A 21,121-nucleotide genomic window follows, 5' to 3' on the forward strand; every position below is an offset into this window, starting at 1 on the left:
AGTTTTTACTTTATTAATTTTTTTTTTAATGGAAAATAGAAAGGCTGTGTTTGGGTGAAGATGAGTTGGTGCTTTGGGATTTCTCTCTGTCTGACAGAGACAGAGCCAGAGCCAGCACAAGGAGTCATGGCTTTGTCTTCATTGGGTCTTCTCCGCTACGAGAATTCTGTTTTTGTTTTTTCAAAAATAGTTTTTTACTTTCTTTTTTTTCATTGTTGTTCAACTAATTATGAACACTGTTATTTTAATTGAAGGAAAATTCAAACTTTGAAAATAATTATATATTTTTTATTTAGTAAAAAATTACTTTTGGGATTACATATTAAATATAGTCTTATACATTTTTTTAGCTTATTTTCTTTGGAAATTCAATGTCATCAGATTTCAAATTTGACACATTAACCTAATTTTTGACAATTGGTTGATTTGGACAATTGGTTAGAGAAATATTGTTTTTAGAATTATAATTTTTCTTTATTTAACCTAAACAAACAGAATTATTATTGGTGATGATGGGTTTGATTATAGAGGGGTAATTATGATTTAGAAAAAAAGGATTTTTGCATATTCTTATTTATAGAGAGAGAGAGAGAGAGAGAGAGAGAGAGAGAGAAATAACCTCAAGATTTACACATATCAGTGTCATTATATTATTTTTTCTTTTTTCTTTTTAATTTAGCTTTTTTTCCTGGTTTTTTAAAGAGACATTTCATTGAGACATTGACCAAGAAAAAGATAACCTCAAGGTTTATACCATTGGTCGCCCCTGAAGGAGCCTCTCCCAGCCAAACAATTTCACCAAATAACAATTAGTTCCTGCAGTTTATAAATGTTTTGTTTTATACTTTTTTTCAATGCTAATTTAAACTTAAAATCATTGTCTAAGAAAGGATATCCCTGAAAAGCACAATAATAAAAAGGTTGAAAAGCCATAAAGATAGAACATAATTCTTTCTTCCTCTTATCTGGTGACAGAAGTGAAAAAAAAAAAAAATTAATTGCTAATTTACCATTTTAACCATTTTTATTGTTTATGAATTGTATTTTATGAACCACCAAATTTTTCATTGTCACTTTTTCCTCACTCCTTTTTTCTCTCCAATTCTTATCAAATAAACAATAATGCCTTGTTTGAAAAGTTTTAAATTTTTTAGGAAAATTGATTTTCAAAAGTTCAGTTTTCGACTGATTAATTTTTTAGGAGTATTTTAAAAGTAGTGCTCTTTCTTAATATTTTATTAATATTAAAAAATTAAAACTTAAAAATAATTAAGTTTTATGTTACAAATTAAAGATAAATTTATCTTTTTAGAATATTCATATAATTAGTTTTCAAAAAACTTTCAAAACAATACAACGGTCCATAAACTTCCTTTTTTCTCATTCCCACCCTACCAAATAAAGTAACAAAATAAGGGCATTGCCCATATCCATCACTTAGCCTTGGTTTAATAACTTGTTAAGGATTCTTTAGACAAGTCCTTGTACTATCTTAGGCTAATTGTTGTGTATATATATATATATATATTTTTTTTTTTTTTTTTCAAATTTTGGTTGAAATTTGATAAGGCTCCTTGTTAAAGCCCACCTTTGACTTTTATGATTAGTCTCATCCTTTAAAGTTTTCTGTAAGGAGATCTCAAACATGCTTTACTTAATGTTAAAGTTTTCTGTAAGGAGATCTCAAACATGCTTTACTTAATGTTCAATCTTCACTCCTAACCTAAATATTGTACCATCTTCATCTTGGTACTCTATTTTATTTATTTATTTATTTATGGTAATTCATCTTGGCACTCTATTGTTTGCTAGCTTTGTTGAAATCCATGGGAAGGTGGTAGCCACTTAAGTACAAAAGCATAGGGTCATGGTTTTGCTTAAAGAAGCATAGGGGCATGTTATGCCCATATGATCATGTCTTATATAGCCCTTTTGAAGCATAAATGAAATACAAAAAGATACATATCAAAAAACAAAATCCATGACAAGTATAGATCTTCTTGTACTTTTGCTTTTCATTTTCCTTCTAGAGATTTATTCATTCAATTTTTTTTTAAAAAAAATTTACTTGTATCTAGAAGAGCTGATAAATAAATAGTGATGGTGAATAATATTTTTGTCATATTGCATGTAAGGAGAAACTGCCACATGGAACATATGTGTGGTACTGTAATTAATGATGCTTGAGAGCCTAACCTTATTATTTTATTTTTTTGGGTATTATTTTCTGTAATGTTAATCTTATCCATAAACTCTCTTTCATGTGCAATTTCTCTCCCCTTCAAACTCCCAACACCCTCTAATTCAAAGAGTAATAGCGCTGGACTCTTTACTTTGTTGGTAAAGTTTTTTCCTCTTACCTTCTGATATTGGTTTCTTATTTATTTATTTATTATTTATATATGGCTTTGTGTTTGACAATTGTGAATACAAACTCTATTATTTTTCTTTTCTTTGACAGTGTTGAAGGCTTTGGGCTGTTCTTGACAATGGTGATCGCGAAATTCCTCCATAACCAAGACTAAATTATTCAATAACTAAATGTTAGCCTCTTCCACCCATTAAGACTCTACCCATTAACACTTTTTTTATTTTATTTTATTATTATTTTTGGCTTCCACAACCCATTAGCATTCTTGTTTTGATTTTATGCTCTAACATACATGATTTATGAATGCTTATCTATTCTCTTGATCCTGCTTTAGACTCTTTTTTTTTTTTTTTTGGTGAGATTGGACATGTGGGGTTTCAATCTTGAGAGCTTTTGCCTAGGAATTATTAGCCCCAAGGGGACTATTCTAAAATCACCCTATGACCATGGATATAAGGGAAGTAATGCTTCCCAAAGTGGAGATCCACAAGGGCAATGCAATTTGGCCATATCAAAAAATAACACATACAAAATAAAATCTTCTATACAAAGATGTAGATCTTCTTTGCCCTATTTTTCAATTTTCAATTTCCATTTTGTTGACCATAAAGATGGATATTTTATATCTCCATTTAGTCCCTTTAGTAACAGGATAAGAAAATGGAGATTGAAAATTCTAATACTATTGGAAAATAATAATAATAATAATAATAATAATAATAATAGTAAATCTAGAAAGAAAGTGTGGAGAAAAAAAATCAGAAAAGTAAAGATCCACTTTTGCAATAACATTTTGCCATTAAATGCTTTATAACTTGCTATACGGAGTCACCCTATTTATTTATTATGCAAGACTATACCTTTAGCCTACTAATTTTTCAAACTTACCAAACATGTAACTACCATATCTCTGTTTATATATATATATATATAAATTTTTGATCTTAATATATATATATATATATATATATATATTATAAAGCCATGCATGCAATCTGATTGATTGAATTCAATTATTGATTCAGAGGGAGTTATAAAAGAAAAGATGTCTACAATGAGGGAATTAGAAAATAATAAAAAGAAGAAAACAATAATAGAGGCCAAGGATATTTCTTGGCAGGAGAAAAAATGTCTTGCAGATCAACAAGAGGATGCTCTCTACGAAGATATACAAAATCTCACAACATGGGTATGTCTTTCTTTCTTTCTTTTATTTTTATTTATATATATTTTTTATTTTTTGGGGTACGTTTTGGATCCTTTATATAAAAGTTAGGTAGAAGCATATAAAATCCATATGAAATGAACATAGATGGATAAATAATATAAGGAACGAGTAATGTTGCTAAACAATTTTTTTTTTTTTCCCTCAATAAACTTTTATGCTATGTAAAAATAAATTAGCATCCTATTTTTATTTTTTTTTCCCCCTTCATATCTTTCCTTTTACCCCGTATACATGAACATAATGTGCAATCTGTAGGCATAACTAAGTTTGGGAAAAAAAAATGTTAAAATTTAAGTCAAAAAATGGAGCTTTACCTAATCTTTGCTTAGGAGATCAATGTTCTCTCTCTATGTAGATATGTATGTATATGCAAGTGGATAGTAATTTTGGAATGCCATATTTTCAGACCAATATGATAGATTCCATGAATGATAAACAATTGAAGGACTATCTAGAAAATAGACCAGAGGAGTTAAAGACAACCAAGATCCCGAAGACCAATCCTCATCATAATCTAAAGCACAAAGTATGGTTTTTGGCTTTTTCCCCCCCATTATATATAATATGTATATAATATGATAATTATAGTTTACATCTGGTTTCGTTGAAGAATATTAACTAATGGTGTGTTTTGAGTGAAAAAAAATAAAATTAACTAATGATGATGATAATATTGCAGAAGGTTGGGAAATCAAAATCCTCCACTTCTAGTGGAATTATGGCTTCAGTATGGAAGTTCCACAAGGAAGATGATGATCAACACTAGTAGATACTAGTGAAGCTATCAAATTAAGTGTTGAATCTTCAACTTCATTTTTCATACACTATTTGGACAAAATAACTATGGTGTAAGTACACATATTAATTATATAGTTCATGAAGTTGACCTGCCTTAGACTTTGGTAAATTGAAGAAATAAAACATATATTTGAAGCATAGTAAATATGGCAGACAAACATTTCTGATAATAAATTGAAGAAAGATTTAGGAATGATAAAAAGTGAAACTCTAAAGGAGACTTGAGATATGGATTTTCGTTTGATCAGAGTGAAAAATCTGACAATTCTCAACTGTATAATCCACCCAGAGTTCATTAGTTTCTTTATACAGTAAGTTGCTCTTTCCTGTGTACACCTTTAGATATAGGATATAAAATGCTAATCCTGGAAACACTAAAATGAGAAAGAATCAAAATTAAATGTAACAAACTTATATATTACTAAGCTCTTGCATTTCTCCCACCTCTTCTGCTGACCTCCTTACACAATCTGCATGGCAATGTATCAAGGCTTGCTGAACGGGTCTTTCCATAGTTTCCTAATACACCACATCTTCTCCATGCATGGTACTCTGCATAGGCGACTGGATCATTAGCTAGGGCTTTGACATAGGAAGCCAATTCCTCCACGGAGCTGAATTTTGTCCCATCAATGATCGAATGTGGAGGGATAAAGTCCCAGACGTTAGGTGCACCAAAGTATATAGGAACTGCACCGGAGTCTAATGCATAAAATAGTTTCTCCGTAACATAACTTTCTGTCATTGTGTTCTCAATCGCGAGGACAAACTTATAGTAAGACATGGCACAATGTAAATGATCCCACCATTTTGGGATCATATTGGCATCGTTGGCACACTTGGGATAGAAAGAAATGGCCATGTCTCGGGCGCCAACATTGTTTAAGCACCTACCAAATGAATGATGAGGCAGCAAGCTCAGAAGCTTCTTGGCAAGCTGATTTCTTTGAGGAAGACAACGTGACGATGACCAATAAACGAGCGTATCCTTCAAACAAAATCACACATAAAGTTACAACTACTTGAACATATTGCCCAACTACTTGTACATATTGCCAGCATCATTTGGTTGGTGAATAGATCAAAGGAAATTAGAAAAAGATTACCAAAAATGAAAGAGAACCAGATATTTACATTGTTCTTATAGGAAGAAACATGATAATTTCGACCATTATGAAACAGTCCACCAGCATAGGTAACTTGTACATCATCTTTGGCATGATAACTAATGAAAATATCCTCAAGACCGGATCGCTTCCTGCCAGCCTCAAGATCCATGTATACACGAAGTGGATCTCCATCGCGTCTCTAACAAGCAAGAAGGGAAATATGTCAGCAAAACAGTATAAGAAGTAAAGAATGAACACTCAAGGGAAACAATTTTGGATTAATATAAAATGGAAGCTGAAAATGCAGAATTATAATTGAGAAAACCAATTGAGGATAACCATCAGACAAAAAATGCAGTCTTGGCTTATCCACACTGTACAAGTATAATTAGAAGATATAAATCTGTATTTCTAGAACATAACGTCTATTTTTACCAAGATGACAAATGGTCATCATTCATTTGTAGCTTGGACGATTTTCTTGCAATATTATTATATCCTACATACGATGGATTCGCTACTAATTTTATATTATAACTATCCATAAATACGATGGCCATGATCCAAAGCAATAACATTATATTAATTGAAGTTTCCTTAGCAACATGGAACTCCTCTGATGGATTGGTCCTGGTTTCAACTTAAATGGAATAAACAATTGAATCCCCAGGTGCATTGACTCACAAAGCAAAATAAATAACTAAAATTATCAACTATAAATATGACCTAGATTTTCTTAGGAAAGTATCAATATATAAAGGGAAAATGACTTTGATCAAGCTCTGCAAGTAAGACAGTTCATATCAATTCACTCCAAATATAAGATGAATAACCGTAATTCCCATCAAATCTAATCATACCAAGACAATGCCAATGAATCAACAAATATACATACAGGTACATATATATATATATGTGCAAGGAAACAACAAGCAGATCTGTTAAGACCATCTACAGAAAGTAAGTAAAGATCGATGGGCTTGTAAAATTTAGAATTTATTTCAAGGGGAAATAATTATAGCTAGGTTTGCGGCACTGATTAGAGTGTGAAAATTCATTTTTGGATTCTTTTGTGGCTGTGAACTGTATCTATGAATTATATCTGAAAAGGATAATAACTAGAAAAGAAGAAATTTGAAACGAAGGAAAAACTCCTAAAACACATAGAACTCCTTGAACTCTTTGAAGTCAACCTAAGTAATGGAACATAAACTTCTAACACTGGATTTTATAAAACTCCGTCGTTTCCCTACAAAGTAAAATGGCTTTAGACTCAAATCAAGAAATGAAATAATCTAAAGGGTCCTAGTCACCATAAATTGAAACTATAGATGTAAATCTTGATGGATTAATTCCAACTGGGAAATAAGAACAAAAGTAAGAGTGAAATGCACCACCTGTTCTATATCATGTTTATTTGGAGCATGTTAGCATGCCGAGGAGTGAGGATAACAAGCCAATTATTTTTTAATTTTTAATTATCTTCATTTTGGGGGTGGAAGTAATGGGGGAAAATTGTCATTAAATAGGTAAAACTGGTTATGCAATATTCATATTTAAAAAAAGGAAGCATCTTTAAAATGCACAAGATGTGAACCGACCTTCCCACACAATCTTGTCATATGGAAACTAATCACTTATAAGTGTAGTGGAAGAAGATTATCAATTTACTTTGAGCTCTTAACCTCTTAGATTTCTAGCCATTTGCTCTTCACACCTCATTCAAACAAACAAGAAAGAATGAAAAGGAAAAGTTCACCTGTACGGTTATTCTTCTGTATGTCATTACCATGTCCAAACAAACAAATAGAACTAAAAGGAAAAAAAATCACTTCTATTCTATGGTTATTCTTCTATCTTGTTATTTCGTATGCTTTCCCTAATAAAGATACCAGATTTTAAGGATTTGCTAATTGCAGCATAAGAGAATCGATAATGTTCCACTGCATGCCTTTCAAATCATAGATTACTAAGAACATTAACATATCCTGGTAAATCATGGTCTAGATAAAATAAATTTCTACAACATGCTTCTAATAAGCTTACTAATTGCCTTTGATTTTCAGCTAAATCTCATGTATTCTGCAGTACAAACATACTAACCTTCATAAACTAAATTAAACTACAGATCTTCCAGTTTGTCCAACTCTACGGTATTGAAAAATCTTCCAAAAATAACAATAATAATAAAAGCAAATTATGGCCAACCTGAAGTGGAGGTGTAGTGGTCTCAAATAACAGGGCCTCAGGCTTGTCAGCAAGAACAGGAGATTTAGTCCACAAACAGCTCAACCCACAAGGACACGAATACAAATTATCCAAATTATCAGGAATCCAAGTCCAACCTTTCACCAAAACACTAACATGATTGAGCTTCAACTCCCCAACACCACCACAATCACCACCATCTTCTTGCAAAGAAGAAGACCCGTTTGACCGGTGGTTGTTCTGGTTCTGGATCAACCCCCTGTGTTTCTCTCTAAACCAAGCACAGCCCACTTGGGAATCCCATTTCTTAAAGGCACCGACCAAATCAATAAACGGGTCAGGCGGCGATTTGCCAACAGAAAGAGTGAGATCGTTAATGGCGGCTGCGGTGGTGGGTCTGAATGAGGGGGGTGCAGAAGGGAATTCGAGAAAGCCAGAAAAGAAGAGGATCAAGAAAGCGAAGCTGAACATAAAGACGACGGTGAAGGTGTTGATGGACTTCAATGGCATGGTGGGTCGGAAATGGCAACTGGGTCTAAGTCTATCCCTTTTTTCTTTTCTTTCTCTCTCTACATTAGAGAGAGAGAAAACAGAGAGAAAACGGTCAATGGATCTGATGCATGGGAATAGTGAGCAAAAGTTTTGGGCTTAAGACTGAAAACACAGAATGAATCTGACTTGCGGATTCTCTACCGTCTTTCCAAGTAATCAAACAACAGCACGAAAATTGTCTTCGTTTTTCTCTCTCCCCCTCTCTGTGCCTCTGTGTGTGTTGTGGCTGCTATTAATGGTGGAGACATTTTAACATACAACTTAAAGAAGACGTAACGGAGGAGAAAAACAAGCCAGTTAACATTAATGAATGATTTTTCTTTTATGCGTTTTTGATAAGTCAAAATTTTTTTATTTTTTTTAACATACATATTTAATTTTATACTGATTTTTTTTTTTAATTTTCTTTAGTAGTACATATAATTTTATTATTATTTTTTGTTAATGTATAATGGACTTATGGCTGAGGATAATAGTTAGCAAATCGCATGTAATTTGTGTGATAAATTATCAAAATTCAATTATGTAATTTGGCATCGATATCAAGTGAGGTTGTATGCATGTTTTTTAATAAAATGGTCACTCTCTCTCTCTCTCTCTCTCTCTCTCTCTATATCTATATATATATATATATATATGTTGTTTCCGTCAAAGAACACTAAAAGTCTTAGTGGCTAGAAAGATATTTTAAATAATTAGCTTTATATTTTATGTTTAAGTCATGCCGCCTTGTAAAAGCAAGCGGAACTTAATTACATAAAACTTTTGTAGCATTGTTAACTAGCATTTGAAAAAACAATAAATAATTAATTTACATAATATTCAATTTTAAAATGTTCAAAAATAAAACACTTTTTTTTTTTTGAAAGAACAATATTATAATAAATATGTCACACCTTTTCTAGAAAAGACAATACAATACGTAATGCGTATATTTATTAATTAACAAAATGGAAGAGTCAACCCCATTTTAGCCTTTTTTAAGTGATTGAATAAAAGTTTCCAATGATCTTGAAACACACTGTTTCCTTATGCATAAATTTTCTTTTTTTAGGCGCCATGCATTGATCCGTGATAAAAATGGGAATGAAATCATAAAGTAAAAAAACATCCAAACATTTTAAAGCACAGAAGAGCACATAAATACACCTATAAAACGATGATTTCAAGTCTGAATCCTCTAATCCGATATTAAAACAAAAATAAATAAAGAAAAAATGAACACATAAATATATGAACCAATATTAAATAATTTAAACGAATTAATGCAACGTGGGAAACACCCTTCTAATCACACACAGAGACTTACAGATTTCCCATAAAACATGTTTCACACAGAGAGATCCTAGCCAGAAGCTGGAAAAATCAAACAGCAAAAAAATACATGTTTTACAGCTTTCAGTTCCTTCTGTCCACAGGCTCAACACAAAATGACCATAACAAGTTTCTCAAAAGTAAATTAAAAAAAATAAAATAAAATAAAAAATAAAATAAAAAAAAAGAGAGAAACAAACAGCAAACACAGTCGAAATGCTTGTCGAAAAGCTCTAAGTATCGGGTACAAATTCTATATATCCAGGAAGTGAATTTGTACTCTGTTTTGCATGTAAAATGAAGAATCGCCAAGTTTATATGAATTCTCTGGGCTCTACCTCAAAAGTGAAACAAAAATGAAATGTGAGGTGGCTATAGTGAAATTTTCCAAAATAGAGATGCATTTGTGAAAAAATATTCAAAATGAATGGGGTCAAAGTGATATTTACCCTGAAATTTTTTGGTAGGCATTTTAAGTTTGTGATGAACCACCGTGGCGATAGTGGAGTACCGAACGATAAATTGCAGCAATATGAAAGAAGAAGATGAGCACTATAAGGAAATCATCCAAGAGACCAACTATGCCCAATATTCCTGCGTTAAAAAGCCATTGTAAAGAATGCCAATTACCAAAACAAGCCTCATATAAATATAATCCAACAAATAGAACGTACAAGGCATAAGATAGTAAGGTACCTTCTGGAATGATGTCCACTGGACTCAGCACGTAGACAAGACTTAGTGCCGTCTGTTATGAAAGAGAATCCGTAAATGCATGAAAAGTACTTTATAACAAAAAAAGTGCACCATACACTTTGGCATGCAGCCACAGAACGAAAAAGAATATACATAATCATCTAATGTCAAGAAAGAAGACCTTTCAACTTATTATAAAATTGGAAAAGAGATATAGCATCTCTGGTTTATCAGCTCATATTAGTCCTTTAACAATCCTAGTCATTTCCAACCAAATAACAGCACGGTATGGTGCCTAAAGTGATGTGCAAGTGCTGCTTGATACATTTGCCACTATTACCAATTTGCAAATGGGGCATCATACAAACTTAAGGCGTAATTCCACAGAAGCTTTTATATGTAGACAAATTTACAGGCAAAGGAGGAATTGCATACATCACTCTTGAAAATTTAATCCTTTTTAAACACCTTCCCTTCTCCCTATGTTTCTCAGTTATTATAAAACTTAAATTTAGTACATGGCCATGTACTGCTTCCTGCAGTCCACAAGAAACCTATAAAGAAAATTGAAGAAGCAATAAATTAATAAATAAGACAATAATAAGGATTTTATTGTTTACGCATTTGAGTATTTTCAGAATTAAGGAGCTGAATTAAACAATCCTGCAATCGGTAGAGGCTCAGACCAGTCTGTTCTGTATCATTCCTCCACATTCCATGCTATCAGTTCAATAAACTCCATACACCACATAATCACTACAAATGCTTTATGTGCTATGACCAAGACAAACATTACTTGATTACATACTTCTTTTGCCTTGGCAATTGGCTTAGCTGTTAAGAAGGCAGTGAAGCTAAGAAAAGATTTAAACTCAAATTTTACAACCCCATTCCCCTCACCCTCACCCCAAAATTTCCTGCTTTCTTTTGAATGTCTTGTTCTCCAACAAAATGAATGTACCCATAGTTCATCCTGTTGCATTCATTACTTCCTGAACCATTCCCACATTAGAGTACATATGATTATTCTGGTTCAAATAGTACTGTATACACTTATCTTTTGATAATGCATATTCTTTAAGATTTACTTACAGAGATTTGTTAATCTTCCTGATATGGCCTGGCCCACTTAATTCTAAAGTTTCAAATAAGACATTCCTAAAAGCATTCAAAGGACAAAATGGTCATAAAAAGTGGTGCTAGTGCTAGATAAGTTGCGTAGTCACCCAACATGTGGACTGGTCCTTCCTTTTCTCAGAAACAAGCCTATTGGTCAATTGGGGCGGCAGCCAAAAAGAAACTAAATCTCCAAATAGATTTTTAATAGAAAGTGGCTAATGTAGGACCATGAACTCAAATATCAATTAAGGTTCAGGCCACTCAATGGTTTTCACTTTATCAACAAATACAACAAACATACGATATGCATAAGTAGGAACATCCGAAAGACAACATACTTCCTAGATGTAAGATGCAAGAGTTATCGACTATTTAAGATAATCTAATTGTTCTTCTGGAAAAGTTCCTAAAGTTGATAAAAAGAAATATGTCAACTCTCTAAAAGCCCATGTAAATTCTAGACAAAGAAAATGAGTGATGCGATATATGATCAGGATGATAATTATAACAACATTTAATTTAGAAACATACCAGCAAGATTTGAGCACATTTGAATACATAGTTGTGAGTTGTGACATTTACTTAACTGCAATATAGACACGAGCCCTGATGAAAAGTGGAAGAGATCTCCGAGGATCTAATAGTTCTCGCCACAGCCTGCGTAGCAGAAAAGGGAGATCTTGCATTCTCTACAGGAGGGGGGGAGAGAACCATGTCAATTTTTACTAGAACATAAATGCAACAGAAACATGGAAGAAGTAATATTTCATGCAAACCAATGGTCTCATATACATAACTAAAAGACACAATCATCTCATAGCAGACATATTCCCCCCCCCCCCAATAGAATTCTAGTCTTTAAAAATCAATCGACAATGGTTAACAGTAAATGCAGTCAGAATAAAGGAAACTTATCAGACACGTTCCCTAATGACTAAATGCTCTTAAAAAGCCATCATGATAATCTTGATACAGTATATAAAAAATACAGAGCAAAGAAAGTGAAAAACAACCTATATTTCTGTATAACTAAAATCAAATTACAATAAGATCTCACTAAAAAAATACTACAGTATGTTAATTGAAAAAAAAAAAAAAAAATTCTGATAAAGAGAAACTAAATGAAACAAACCCAACTTAACATGTATCATCAAGCTTCACTGTTAGATTTAGGTCTCGCTGACCTATATAAGCAATTAACATAACCATGCATGGACCTTCACAGTGAAAGTTACCCGTTACATTGATTTCCTTTCATTTGATTCACTCTGTGTAAAATACTGCATGTAAATATTCTAGTTTTTATTGCTTTGCTTTGGCTTTCTTCTTTCCATACAGATACCAAGTATTTTCAATACATAAGTTAGGCCATGAAATGTGATATGGCGAGTAACCTTGCTCAGACTTTGAATGAAATGGTTTGCCTTCTTCAGCTCTGTTGTTCACTTAATCACTTATGCTGTCATACATTCGCTCATTCATTTATTCTCTTAAACACTAATATGCATTTGACAAATACACTCATGTCCATTGTGACATCAACTAAAGAGGTATGAAACTATAATTATTGACACTAGTTAAACACAAATATGCATTTGACAAATACACTCATATCCATTGTGACATCAACTAAAGAGGTATGAAACTATAATTATGGACACTATATTTCCCATGATGAGAGTATGAGTATGATTTATGGACCACTTATGCACATCCCCCTCCATCAACATGATTATAAAACATCCTTTACAACAACTTCATGCTTAAATCCTACATGCATCTGGCTGTCAAAATAATATTCAAGGTGCCCTCAATCTCCATAAGCAAGCAGCAAATTATAGAGAAAAATAATTAGCAAAAAAATTCCCCGATCATACTAAAATTGCCTTCGTCATTGCTAACCTACTAATTGAATTGGTATAACATAATACAGAAACTATATTACCTGAATGATGCTACAGGAATGCCCAGAAAACATACGATTGTATGTTTCTATCTTTCTTAGAACCTCAGCAACATCATGGTTATCACGCTGTCTTACTGATGTCTCACTTGGAACCAAAAGAGTAATTTGACGACGACACAAGGGACATTTACATGGCTGAAGTGCTGAACCATGTTGCCAAACAAGCATAATACAATTTCCTGAGTAAAGGCACAAAGGATGCATTATTTGGCAGCTTGGACAAAAATTCAGAAAATCAGTAAACAAATTTAGAAAATATGTGATGAGATACACTATTTATATGTTCGTCTAAAGTAACATGATAAGGATAAAAATGCAAAACTGCCATCATTATACTCCTACAATGCTATATCTGATCCTTTATCCTCAAAGCTCAAACTACAAGTGTGAGCAGAAGAGAGAATAAAATGCAAACTATGAAATTTACCAGCCGCCAGTCACATTGTTGCATTGCAAAAGATAAGGACAAACTCATAATTCAAAACTGTTTCGACATCCAGGTACGTGAAAACCAAACTTATCCAAGGCAGCAACTGACTAAAACGTTGTTATTAATTTACCACATATATATACTAGTACTAGCATATAACATTTTCTAACACAATTATAGCTGGGAAGTTAGTCATACTTTAAGGCCTTGACAATAGATAGCGTCTTTATAGTTAAAAGTCCACCTCAAAAAAGCCTTGAAGTGGAAGTCAATCATATAATTACCCCTTTTTTTTAACTAAAAGGGTAGGTATTATACTTTGCTTGACTTTAAGGTCCCTAAAATTATGCTCAGGATTGAAGAGGCCATTGAGAAAATTGCTCAGAAGGAAAGGCAGCGTAGAAGGTTGAAACAACCAGTTCATTTTGGTAACTATTGAAACAAAAAACTTGATGAAACATATAAATGAGATATCATACTAATAACTCATTCCAAGAGACATCGCAAGAAAATTACTTATATTTCCAGATAGAGCATACGCTAACCACAGCATTTTATCCTTTATGGACATTTTGAAGCAAAATAGTTCTCCAAATCTCCATTCAGCAACAATTATAGGACTAGCAACAGTCTTGTAAAAACCCCAAAAATCCACCTCCAACTCAATTTTCTTTCAAAACCCAAAATTGGTCCCAAAAAAAAAAAAAAAAAAATGTAACAGCAAAAACCAGCAACTTAAAATTTTGCACTATTGAACAAAGATTATCAGATAGCAGTTTCAAAAACCCATCTAGTATATTTACCCAAAAAAAAAAAAAAAAAAGATCTAGCATTCATAAGTAGTAAAGCAATGGCATCAAAGAACCAAACCAACCAAACGAATCTTTCTAATCAGTTTCAACTATGCCTTTAAAGCTCCGATTTTTCCAAGAAGGGTCGGTTTTGATTTAAAGTTCCATATAAAAATGCATACAAGAATCGAAATCAAACAGAGAGAGAGAAAGAGAGAAACCGCAAAACCAGTGAGAGCAATTGGCCTGACAGGGGACGTTGAAGTCATCATGGCAGACCGTACAGCAATCGTTCTCCGGAGGTCCGTCCGTCCCCATTTTTCTTGCACTTCTGTCCAAGCAAAATCCCTCTCTCTCTTGTTTGGTTTTAAAAAAAATTAATTAATTAAAAAAATTAACACAACCCAAAATTAATTAATTAAAAAAGATACACCTGTAGAATGGATGACGTGTCCAACTGTCTTAAAATTATTTTATTTTTATTTTTTGACAACGAATATATAGAACAGAAAACAAAAAGGAAAATTTTTTAATTTGATTATTTATTTATTTTTTTGGGTTTTTGCAATTGAATTGAAAAGAGAATTATCGAAGAGAGACCAGGGTTTTAGCGAGGTTTACTGCTTTACCTCTTCTTCTTCTTCTTCTTCTTCTTCTTCATACAATCTATCTTTAGGGTTTTCTGATTTTTCAACCATATATATATATATATATACACACATAGTTCCTCTTCTGCAACCTAACAAATGACCTGACCAAACTGAGCTCTTCCCATTTTCAAATGCATCGCCGTCTTGCCATTTTCACCCACCGGAGTCTCAAAAGCTTCAATTTTTTCGAACCCACAGGTTTCAATCTCCAAAACCCTCGAACCAATGGAGAGTTCGCTACCTTCACTTTCTTTCGCTTGCATTCCTTCACCCCTCTGCACCGACGCGTTCCCGATCCCGAAGACCCCTCCACCCTTATGAAGGAAGATGGGGTATCGGTTTGTTCTCAAATGTGGATTGAGAATTTCCGGCAATCCGATCGGATCGTAACCAATTTGGCGTCTTATCTACGTCGATTGGAGTTGTGGGTATTGGCTTACCAGAAGGTTTGTGCCGACGAGATGGGCGCGTATATGCCGCGGAGTATGATCCAGAGGTCTGCAATGGAGGACCTTTTGGCACTTCGGAACGCGGTATTGGATAACAGGTTCAAGTGGGGAGCAAGGTTAGAGTTCTTTATCAAATCTCCTAAAGATACGACTGAGTATGAATCATTGTCCAAGAGGAAAATCAAGACCCTTTTGACCACAACTCAACCAGCCCCATTTCAAGATAGGATTGTTCAGGAAGTTTTGCTTATGATTTTGGAGCCTATATATGAAGCTCGGTTTTCGCAGAAGTCGTTTGCATTTAGGCCTGGAAGGAATGCACATACAGTGTTGAGGGTAATTAGGAGGAATTTTGCGGGCTATTTATGGTATATAAAAGGGGATTTGAGCACAATTTTGGATGGAATGAAGGTGGGGTTGGTTATAAATGCTTTAATGAGGGATGTGAGGGATAAGAAAGTGATTGATTTGGTGAAATCTGCGTTGGTTACGCCGGTCATCACTACGCAGGATGATGGTAGAGAGAAGAAGAAAAAGAAGAAAAGGAAGTATCAGAAGAAGAGAGTATTGGCGGAGGATGAGCCGAAGCCGGACCCGTATTGGTTAGAAACATTCTTTGGGTTTGCCCCTGAGGAAGCAGAGAAGCTTCCTTCTTGGGGCCATTGTGGGATACTAAGTCCCCTCTTGGCTAATGTTTGTTTGGACGAACTGGACAGGTGGATGGAAGGAAAGATTAAAGAGTTTTATCGACCTTCCAAGAGTGATGTGATTTGGAATAGCCCTGAAGGGGAAGCAGAACAGGGAAATACATCTTGGCCTGAATTTGTGCCAACAAGTGGACCCGATAAGACCAGGAAGATGGATTATGTACGATATGGGGGACACATTTTGATTGGTGTTAGGGGACCTAGGGCAGATGCAGCAACATTGAGAAAGCAATTGATTGAGTTTTGTGATCAGAAGTACATGCTCAAGCTAGATAATGAGAGCCTACCTATAGAACACATAACAAAGGGCATAATGTTTCTTGATCATGTGTTGTGTCGCAGAGTTGTGTACCCAACTCTTCGCTACACTGCTACTGGTGGTAAGATCATTAGTGAGAAGGGTGTAGGAACCCTTTTATCAGTTACTGCAAGCTTGAAACAATGCGTCAAGCAGTTTAGGAAGTTGAGCTTTCTAAAAGGGGATAGAGATCCAGATCCACAGCCTTGTTTTCGGATGTTTCACGCTACTCAAGCTCACACTAATGCACAAATGAACAAGTTTTTGTCCACAATGGTTGAGTGGTATAGATATGCAGATAATCGGAAAAAAATTGTGAACTTTTGCTCGTACATCATTAGGGGTTCGCTTGCAAAGCTTTATGCAGCAAAATACAAGCTTCGTTCTCGGGCAAAAGTGTACAAGATTGGTGCGCGGAATCTGAGCCGTCCTTTGAAGGAGAAAAAGGGTCAATCACCTGAGTACCATAATTTGTTGAGAATGGGTCTTGCTGAGTCAATCGATGGGCTTCAGTACACCAGGATGTCTCTTGTACCTGAAACTGATTATTCCCCTTTCCCAAGTAACTGGAGACCAAGTCATGAGAAAGCATTGCTTGAATATGTAAGGCTTGAGGATCCAAAAACTCTGGAAGAGCAACGTAGATGTATTAGAGAGCAAGGTCTTGTTTTGCCTCAAGATTACATTTCAATGCTTGTTTGGAACTACAAAAGGAATGCTATCATGTTGGATCAACTTTCCTTGGTAAAAGATGGTAGCAGCAATTTTGGAAGAGATCAACAATTTCTGTTGGGCTCAAACCAGGATAACCATGAGCATAAAATCAAAGAAGAGGACTCTTGACATTGGGACCATGTTGTACGTCCCTTTTGCTTTTTGAGCTGGATTCTTCAAAGTTCAAAATATTAATGAAACCACATTGTAGATTCAAAGAAGAGGAAAAAAATTTCGGTCTTCTCATTTTAATTAATGTACTGTACTGTAGAATTATGGTATCGAGATCTTATTGTTATTGGATTTCAGATTTCATAATTGAATGCAAATATAGAAAAGGAGAACCTTCTTTTCCCTCTTCTTTTTCTTTTTTTTCCTTCTATTTTTTCTGATAATGCATCAAGATTGATATAATGGCATCGGGCACATTTGGTCGTCGGGGAGCATTTCCAATTGATTTCACCTATTTTGACTGCATTTACTGTTAGCACTATCGGTTGAGTGTTATATATTTTTATTCTATTGTCTACATAAGATTTTTATTTTATAATCCCCATTCTTTCTTTTAATTTTGTTTTGTCTTATGTTCGCTTGCATGAGATGATTGTGTTATTTAGTTGCTTGTGTGAGTCCATAGGCATGCAAAAAAATCTTATTTTTGTTGATGTTTCTATTTCATTTCATTATATGTAAACTCCTCCAGCACGTTTGACGTCAGGAATATGGTTGTCTTTTCTGCAGACTATTCAAGACCTCCCTTTTCTCCTATGGAGTCTGTTATGAGAAATATTAGATCTCTTCCACTTCTGTCAGTGAACGTGTCCATATTGCATTTGAGGTTTGTGGATATGTAATGCTGTATATATTTGTTCATACTATTCTCACGCCATTTAGATTTGTACTATTTTTGCTGCATTGCATTTTCTTTTCTTCCTTTGCCCTCACTTAGGGATCTTATTCCTTTAATTCTAACAAGTCTTGTTTATTTTATAATAACCCTTATCCAATACCTTTCCTTTTGCTTTTATCCTGAATTGGAGGCCTTCGCTGAGGTTTGGATGGTAGCCAAAATGGTTGGATTGAACTAACTTAAGCTGGATTGGGCTTTAGGGATCTGCTTGTGTGTGATAAATGTGTTGTTGAAAAGGTGGATGAGGCAATATGAAAATGTTGTATTACTTCTAAAATGAGCTTTTCCAGGGGCACAGGGACTAAATATTGACAAGCTAAAGGATTCATGAGGTGTTGATTGGAATGAGTAGTTAGCTATGCTGTTTGTTGTGTCTAAGCTTTTACATTTGGGAGGGATTTTTTTTTTTTTTTTTTCCCTTTTCTGCTCTCGCATCCATTCTAGGTAATTTGTGCATAGAAAGATTGGCAATGTTTTAGCTTTTTTGTGGGCTTGTTTCTTTGGGCTGAACTTTTGCTTGTGGTTCAGAGAGTGTCTTGGCAACTTCTAACATGGGAGGTATTTGTATGCACTTATACATGTTGCCTTTTCAAGTTCTGTTTCTCTGCTGTTTAATTTTAATTTTTCAAGTTTTTGGTCTTTGTGTCTTTTTGATTTACTACTTTCTAAAAGTGGGTTTCTTTTATTATATTAAAAAATTTTGAGCTGGGGACAAATGGGTATGCTCAACCAAGTGTAGTTACACGTGTGGAAATGATTATTGACAATGTCACTTGTCAATGCTGCTTTTTTGAAGTGCTGTTGATTTAATGGTATACATGGTGATCTTTTGATGTTATAGAGAATGACTTGAAGGTGTATCATGATATCTCTGATTGGCATTATAGTTCATGGATGCTTGAACACATCACAAAAGATAATATTTCAATTTTTTTTTCTTATAAATTCCCTTATTCATTTCCCCAGTATATGGTTCCTTTTGGTCTGACTGGTTGCAAAAAATCAGTATGTACCAAATGATGATTTTATTGAGGCTTTGACACAATAGAAGTGTTGCCATTTAAATTTAATTAATATTTGTTGTAGTTAAATATAATATGTAATAAGCTCAAGAAAATGTTGAATCTACACCTTAAAACTGTATTCATTCTTTCATAAGTTAATTTATTGTGATGTTATATATTAAATATATGTATATGTAATAAATACATATACATACATATCTGTATATATGTGTGTGTGTGTACCGAGCTAACTAGAATACTAGGATAGTGTTACTGAAACAGAGTTTACGAGAGTTTAATAGTGTTGCCAAAGCTTTATCTGCAGTCTTTCAAAAGATTAACCTGCTTCTTCTTCTTCAATTTTTTTTTTTTTTTTTTTTTTTTTTTGTTTTTGTTTTTTGTTATGATTAAACTGTAATAATATGGTGATAAAGGATATAGTGATTAATATGCATTCCTTGCTTAATATGAACATTAGAAATTGGAGAAATGCCAGAATCAAAAACACAATGGAACAATAATTGGGTGGCTAATTGTCCTACTGCATTTTGCAACCTTAATACGGTGAACTTTATTTGGGGTGTTACATACTTCATAAATGGGGTAAAGATTTGAATGATTGTATCATTGTTTACCTGTCATGATCCATCGAAGTTTGAATGATTGTATCATTGTTTACCTTTCATGATCCATTGAAGCTTTCTCTATGAGTTTATGTCTATTTTCTTAGCCAAGTATGAGATCCTGGCAAATATTAGTTTGCAAGTCCTAGCAGCATATCATTTTTTAGTATTTATGATTCCAACCACCGAAAAAAAAAAATATATATTTCTTCGGGTTAGAAATATGCTAATTATTATTATTTTTTTCCATATATAAATATGCTTAATCTTCTTTGGCTTATTTTCTTGCTTATCAATTACATTCAATTTATTCTTGTTGTAATGCTCAAGAGTTCATCCAACAATAATACTAATATGTTGGGTTCAGGAATAACTGCTCAGATGAGTAGATTAATAGAGATTATACTTGTAGTGTAAGTGGTTAAGGAATTGAGTTTACCAGAGCTTCTAAAATTTTCTTATAAATGCTATTTAAGTGTTTGTATAGAAGTTTCTGTTTGGGATAGGTTATGGTTTGTTTGGGATTATTAATAATGGTGCTGTATGTGTTAAATATTTTGGCCCTAACAAAGAAGCATTGTAGGTTGTCTTTTATGAGTTTTATTAGAATTCTGTGTTTAATGCAGAGTGAGGTTCTGGAGTTATGGAATTTTGCTTTGTTTGAATGGTCATTTTCTTAACATGAAAAGAAAGCAGATACATTGTGGGAATATATGTCTTCGCTTCGGACAACAACATGTAAAAATCAATCCTTAGAAACTAAACCGTATTGAAAGTTCTACCATGTGAAACACATGGAACCAGCAATGATAGTTGAAAACATTCTTTGTTCCTGATTCCAAGGTTATAAAAGAAATGGTCTACTTTGGAAAATTGCCTTGTGCTACTAGCTTAACGGACACTCTTCTCTTATTGCACGCTTTTTAATATTTTTTATTAATCCTTTATATATACACTGCAATACTTTATTAGTTCAACTGCTTTATTTGCTGTCTTGCCATTGCGTGTTTTGTTGTGAAAGTGGCAATCTGTCAGAAACATTCCGGCCTTTTCCTTAAGAGTGCCAAGCAAAAATCAATCCTTAGAAACTAAACCGTATTGAAAGTTCTACCATGTGAAACACATGGAACCAGCAATGATAGTTGAAAACATTCTTTGTTCCTGATTCCAAGGTTATAAAAGAA

General features: G+C 33.6%; 3 protein-coding genes and 1 long non-coding RNA gene across 6 annotated transcripts; 2 read left to right on the forward strand and 2 right to left on the reverse strand.

The window, feature by feature from the left end:
• The first annotated feature begins 2,234 nt into the window (after positions 1–2,234).
• On the forward strand, positions 2,235–4,494 carry LOC112492050 (uncharacterized). The gene is made up of 5 exons (XR_007241365.2): positions 2,235–2,340; positions 2,462–2,543; positions 3,397–3,560; positions 4,006–4,125; positions 4,279–4,494. It is a non-coding gene; the product is annotated as an uncharacterized LOC112492050 (long non-coding RNA).
• Positions 4,495–4,595: 101 nt separating this feature from the next.
• LOC107421412 (alpha-(1,4)-fucosyltransferase) lies at positions 4,596–8,545 on the reverse strand. Its single transcript, XM_016030643.4, has 3 exons — positions 7,715–8,545; positions 5,532–5,705; positions 4,596–5,385 (listed from the first exon to the last, which is right to left on the reverse strand). Exons 1-3 carry the CDS (start codon positions 8,222–8,224, stop codon positions 4,819–4,821), a joined length of 1,251 nt encoding a protein of 416 aa, XP_015886129.2. The 5' UTR covers positions 8,225–8,545; the 3' UTR covers positions 4,596–4,818.
• Positions 8,546–9,498: 953 nt separating this feature from the next.
• Positions 9,499–14,961, reverse strand: LOC107421416 (uncharacterized). Of its 3 annotated transcripts, none has more exons than XM_016030648.3 (6): positions 14,804–14,961; positions 13,341–13,540; positions 11,983–12,084; positions 10,277–10,328; positions 10,030–10,174; positions 9,499–9,914 (listed from the first exon to the last, which is right to left on the reverse strand). In XM_016030648.3, the coding sequence occupies exons 1-5, from the start codon at positions 14,898–14,900 to the stop codon at positions 10,053–10,055; spliced, it is 573 nt and encodes a 190-aa protein (XP_015886134.2). In that variant the 5' UTR covers positions 14,901–14,961; the 3' UTR covers positions 9,499–9,914; positions 10,030–10,052. The 3 variants fall into 3 exon arrangements, with proteins under 3 accessions (XP_015886134.2, XP_048331164.1, XP_048331165.2); XM_048475207.2 differs by having other exon boundaries at positions 9,499–9,918; XM_048475208.2 differs by lacking the exon at positions 9,499–9,914 and adding an exon at positions 10,712–10,830 and having other exon boundaries at positions 10,078–10,174.
• A 153-nt stretch (positions 14,962–15,114) lies between these two features.
• Positions 15,115–17,757, forward strand: LOC107421414 (nuclear intron maturase 2, mitochondrial). Its single transcript, XM_016030644.4, has one exon. The coding sequence runs from the start codon at positions 15,364–15,366 to the stop codon at positions 17,527–17,529; it is 2,166 nt and encodes a 721-aa protein (XP_015886130.2). The 5' UTR covers positions 15,115–15,363; the 3' UTR covers positions 17,530–17,757.
• Positions 17,758–21,121: the final 3,364 nt, after the last annotated feature.

Source organism: Ziziphus jujuba, chromosome 5 (genome assembly GCF_031755915.1).
Source record: "Ziziphus jujuba cultivar Dongzao chromosome 5, ASM3175591v1".
Lineage (NCBI taxonomy): Eukaryota > Viridiplantae > Streptophyta > Magnoliopsida > Rosales > Rhamnaceae > Ziziphus > Ziziphus jujuba.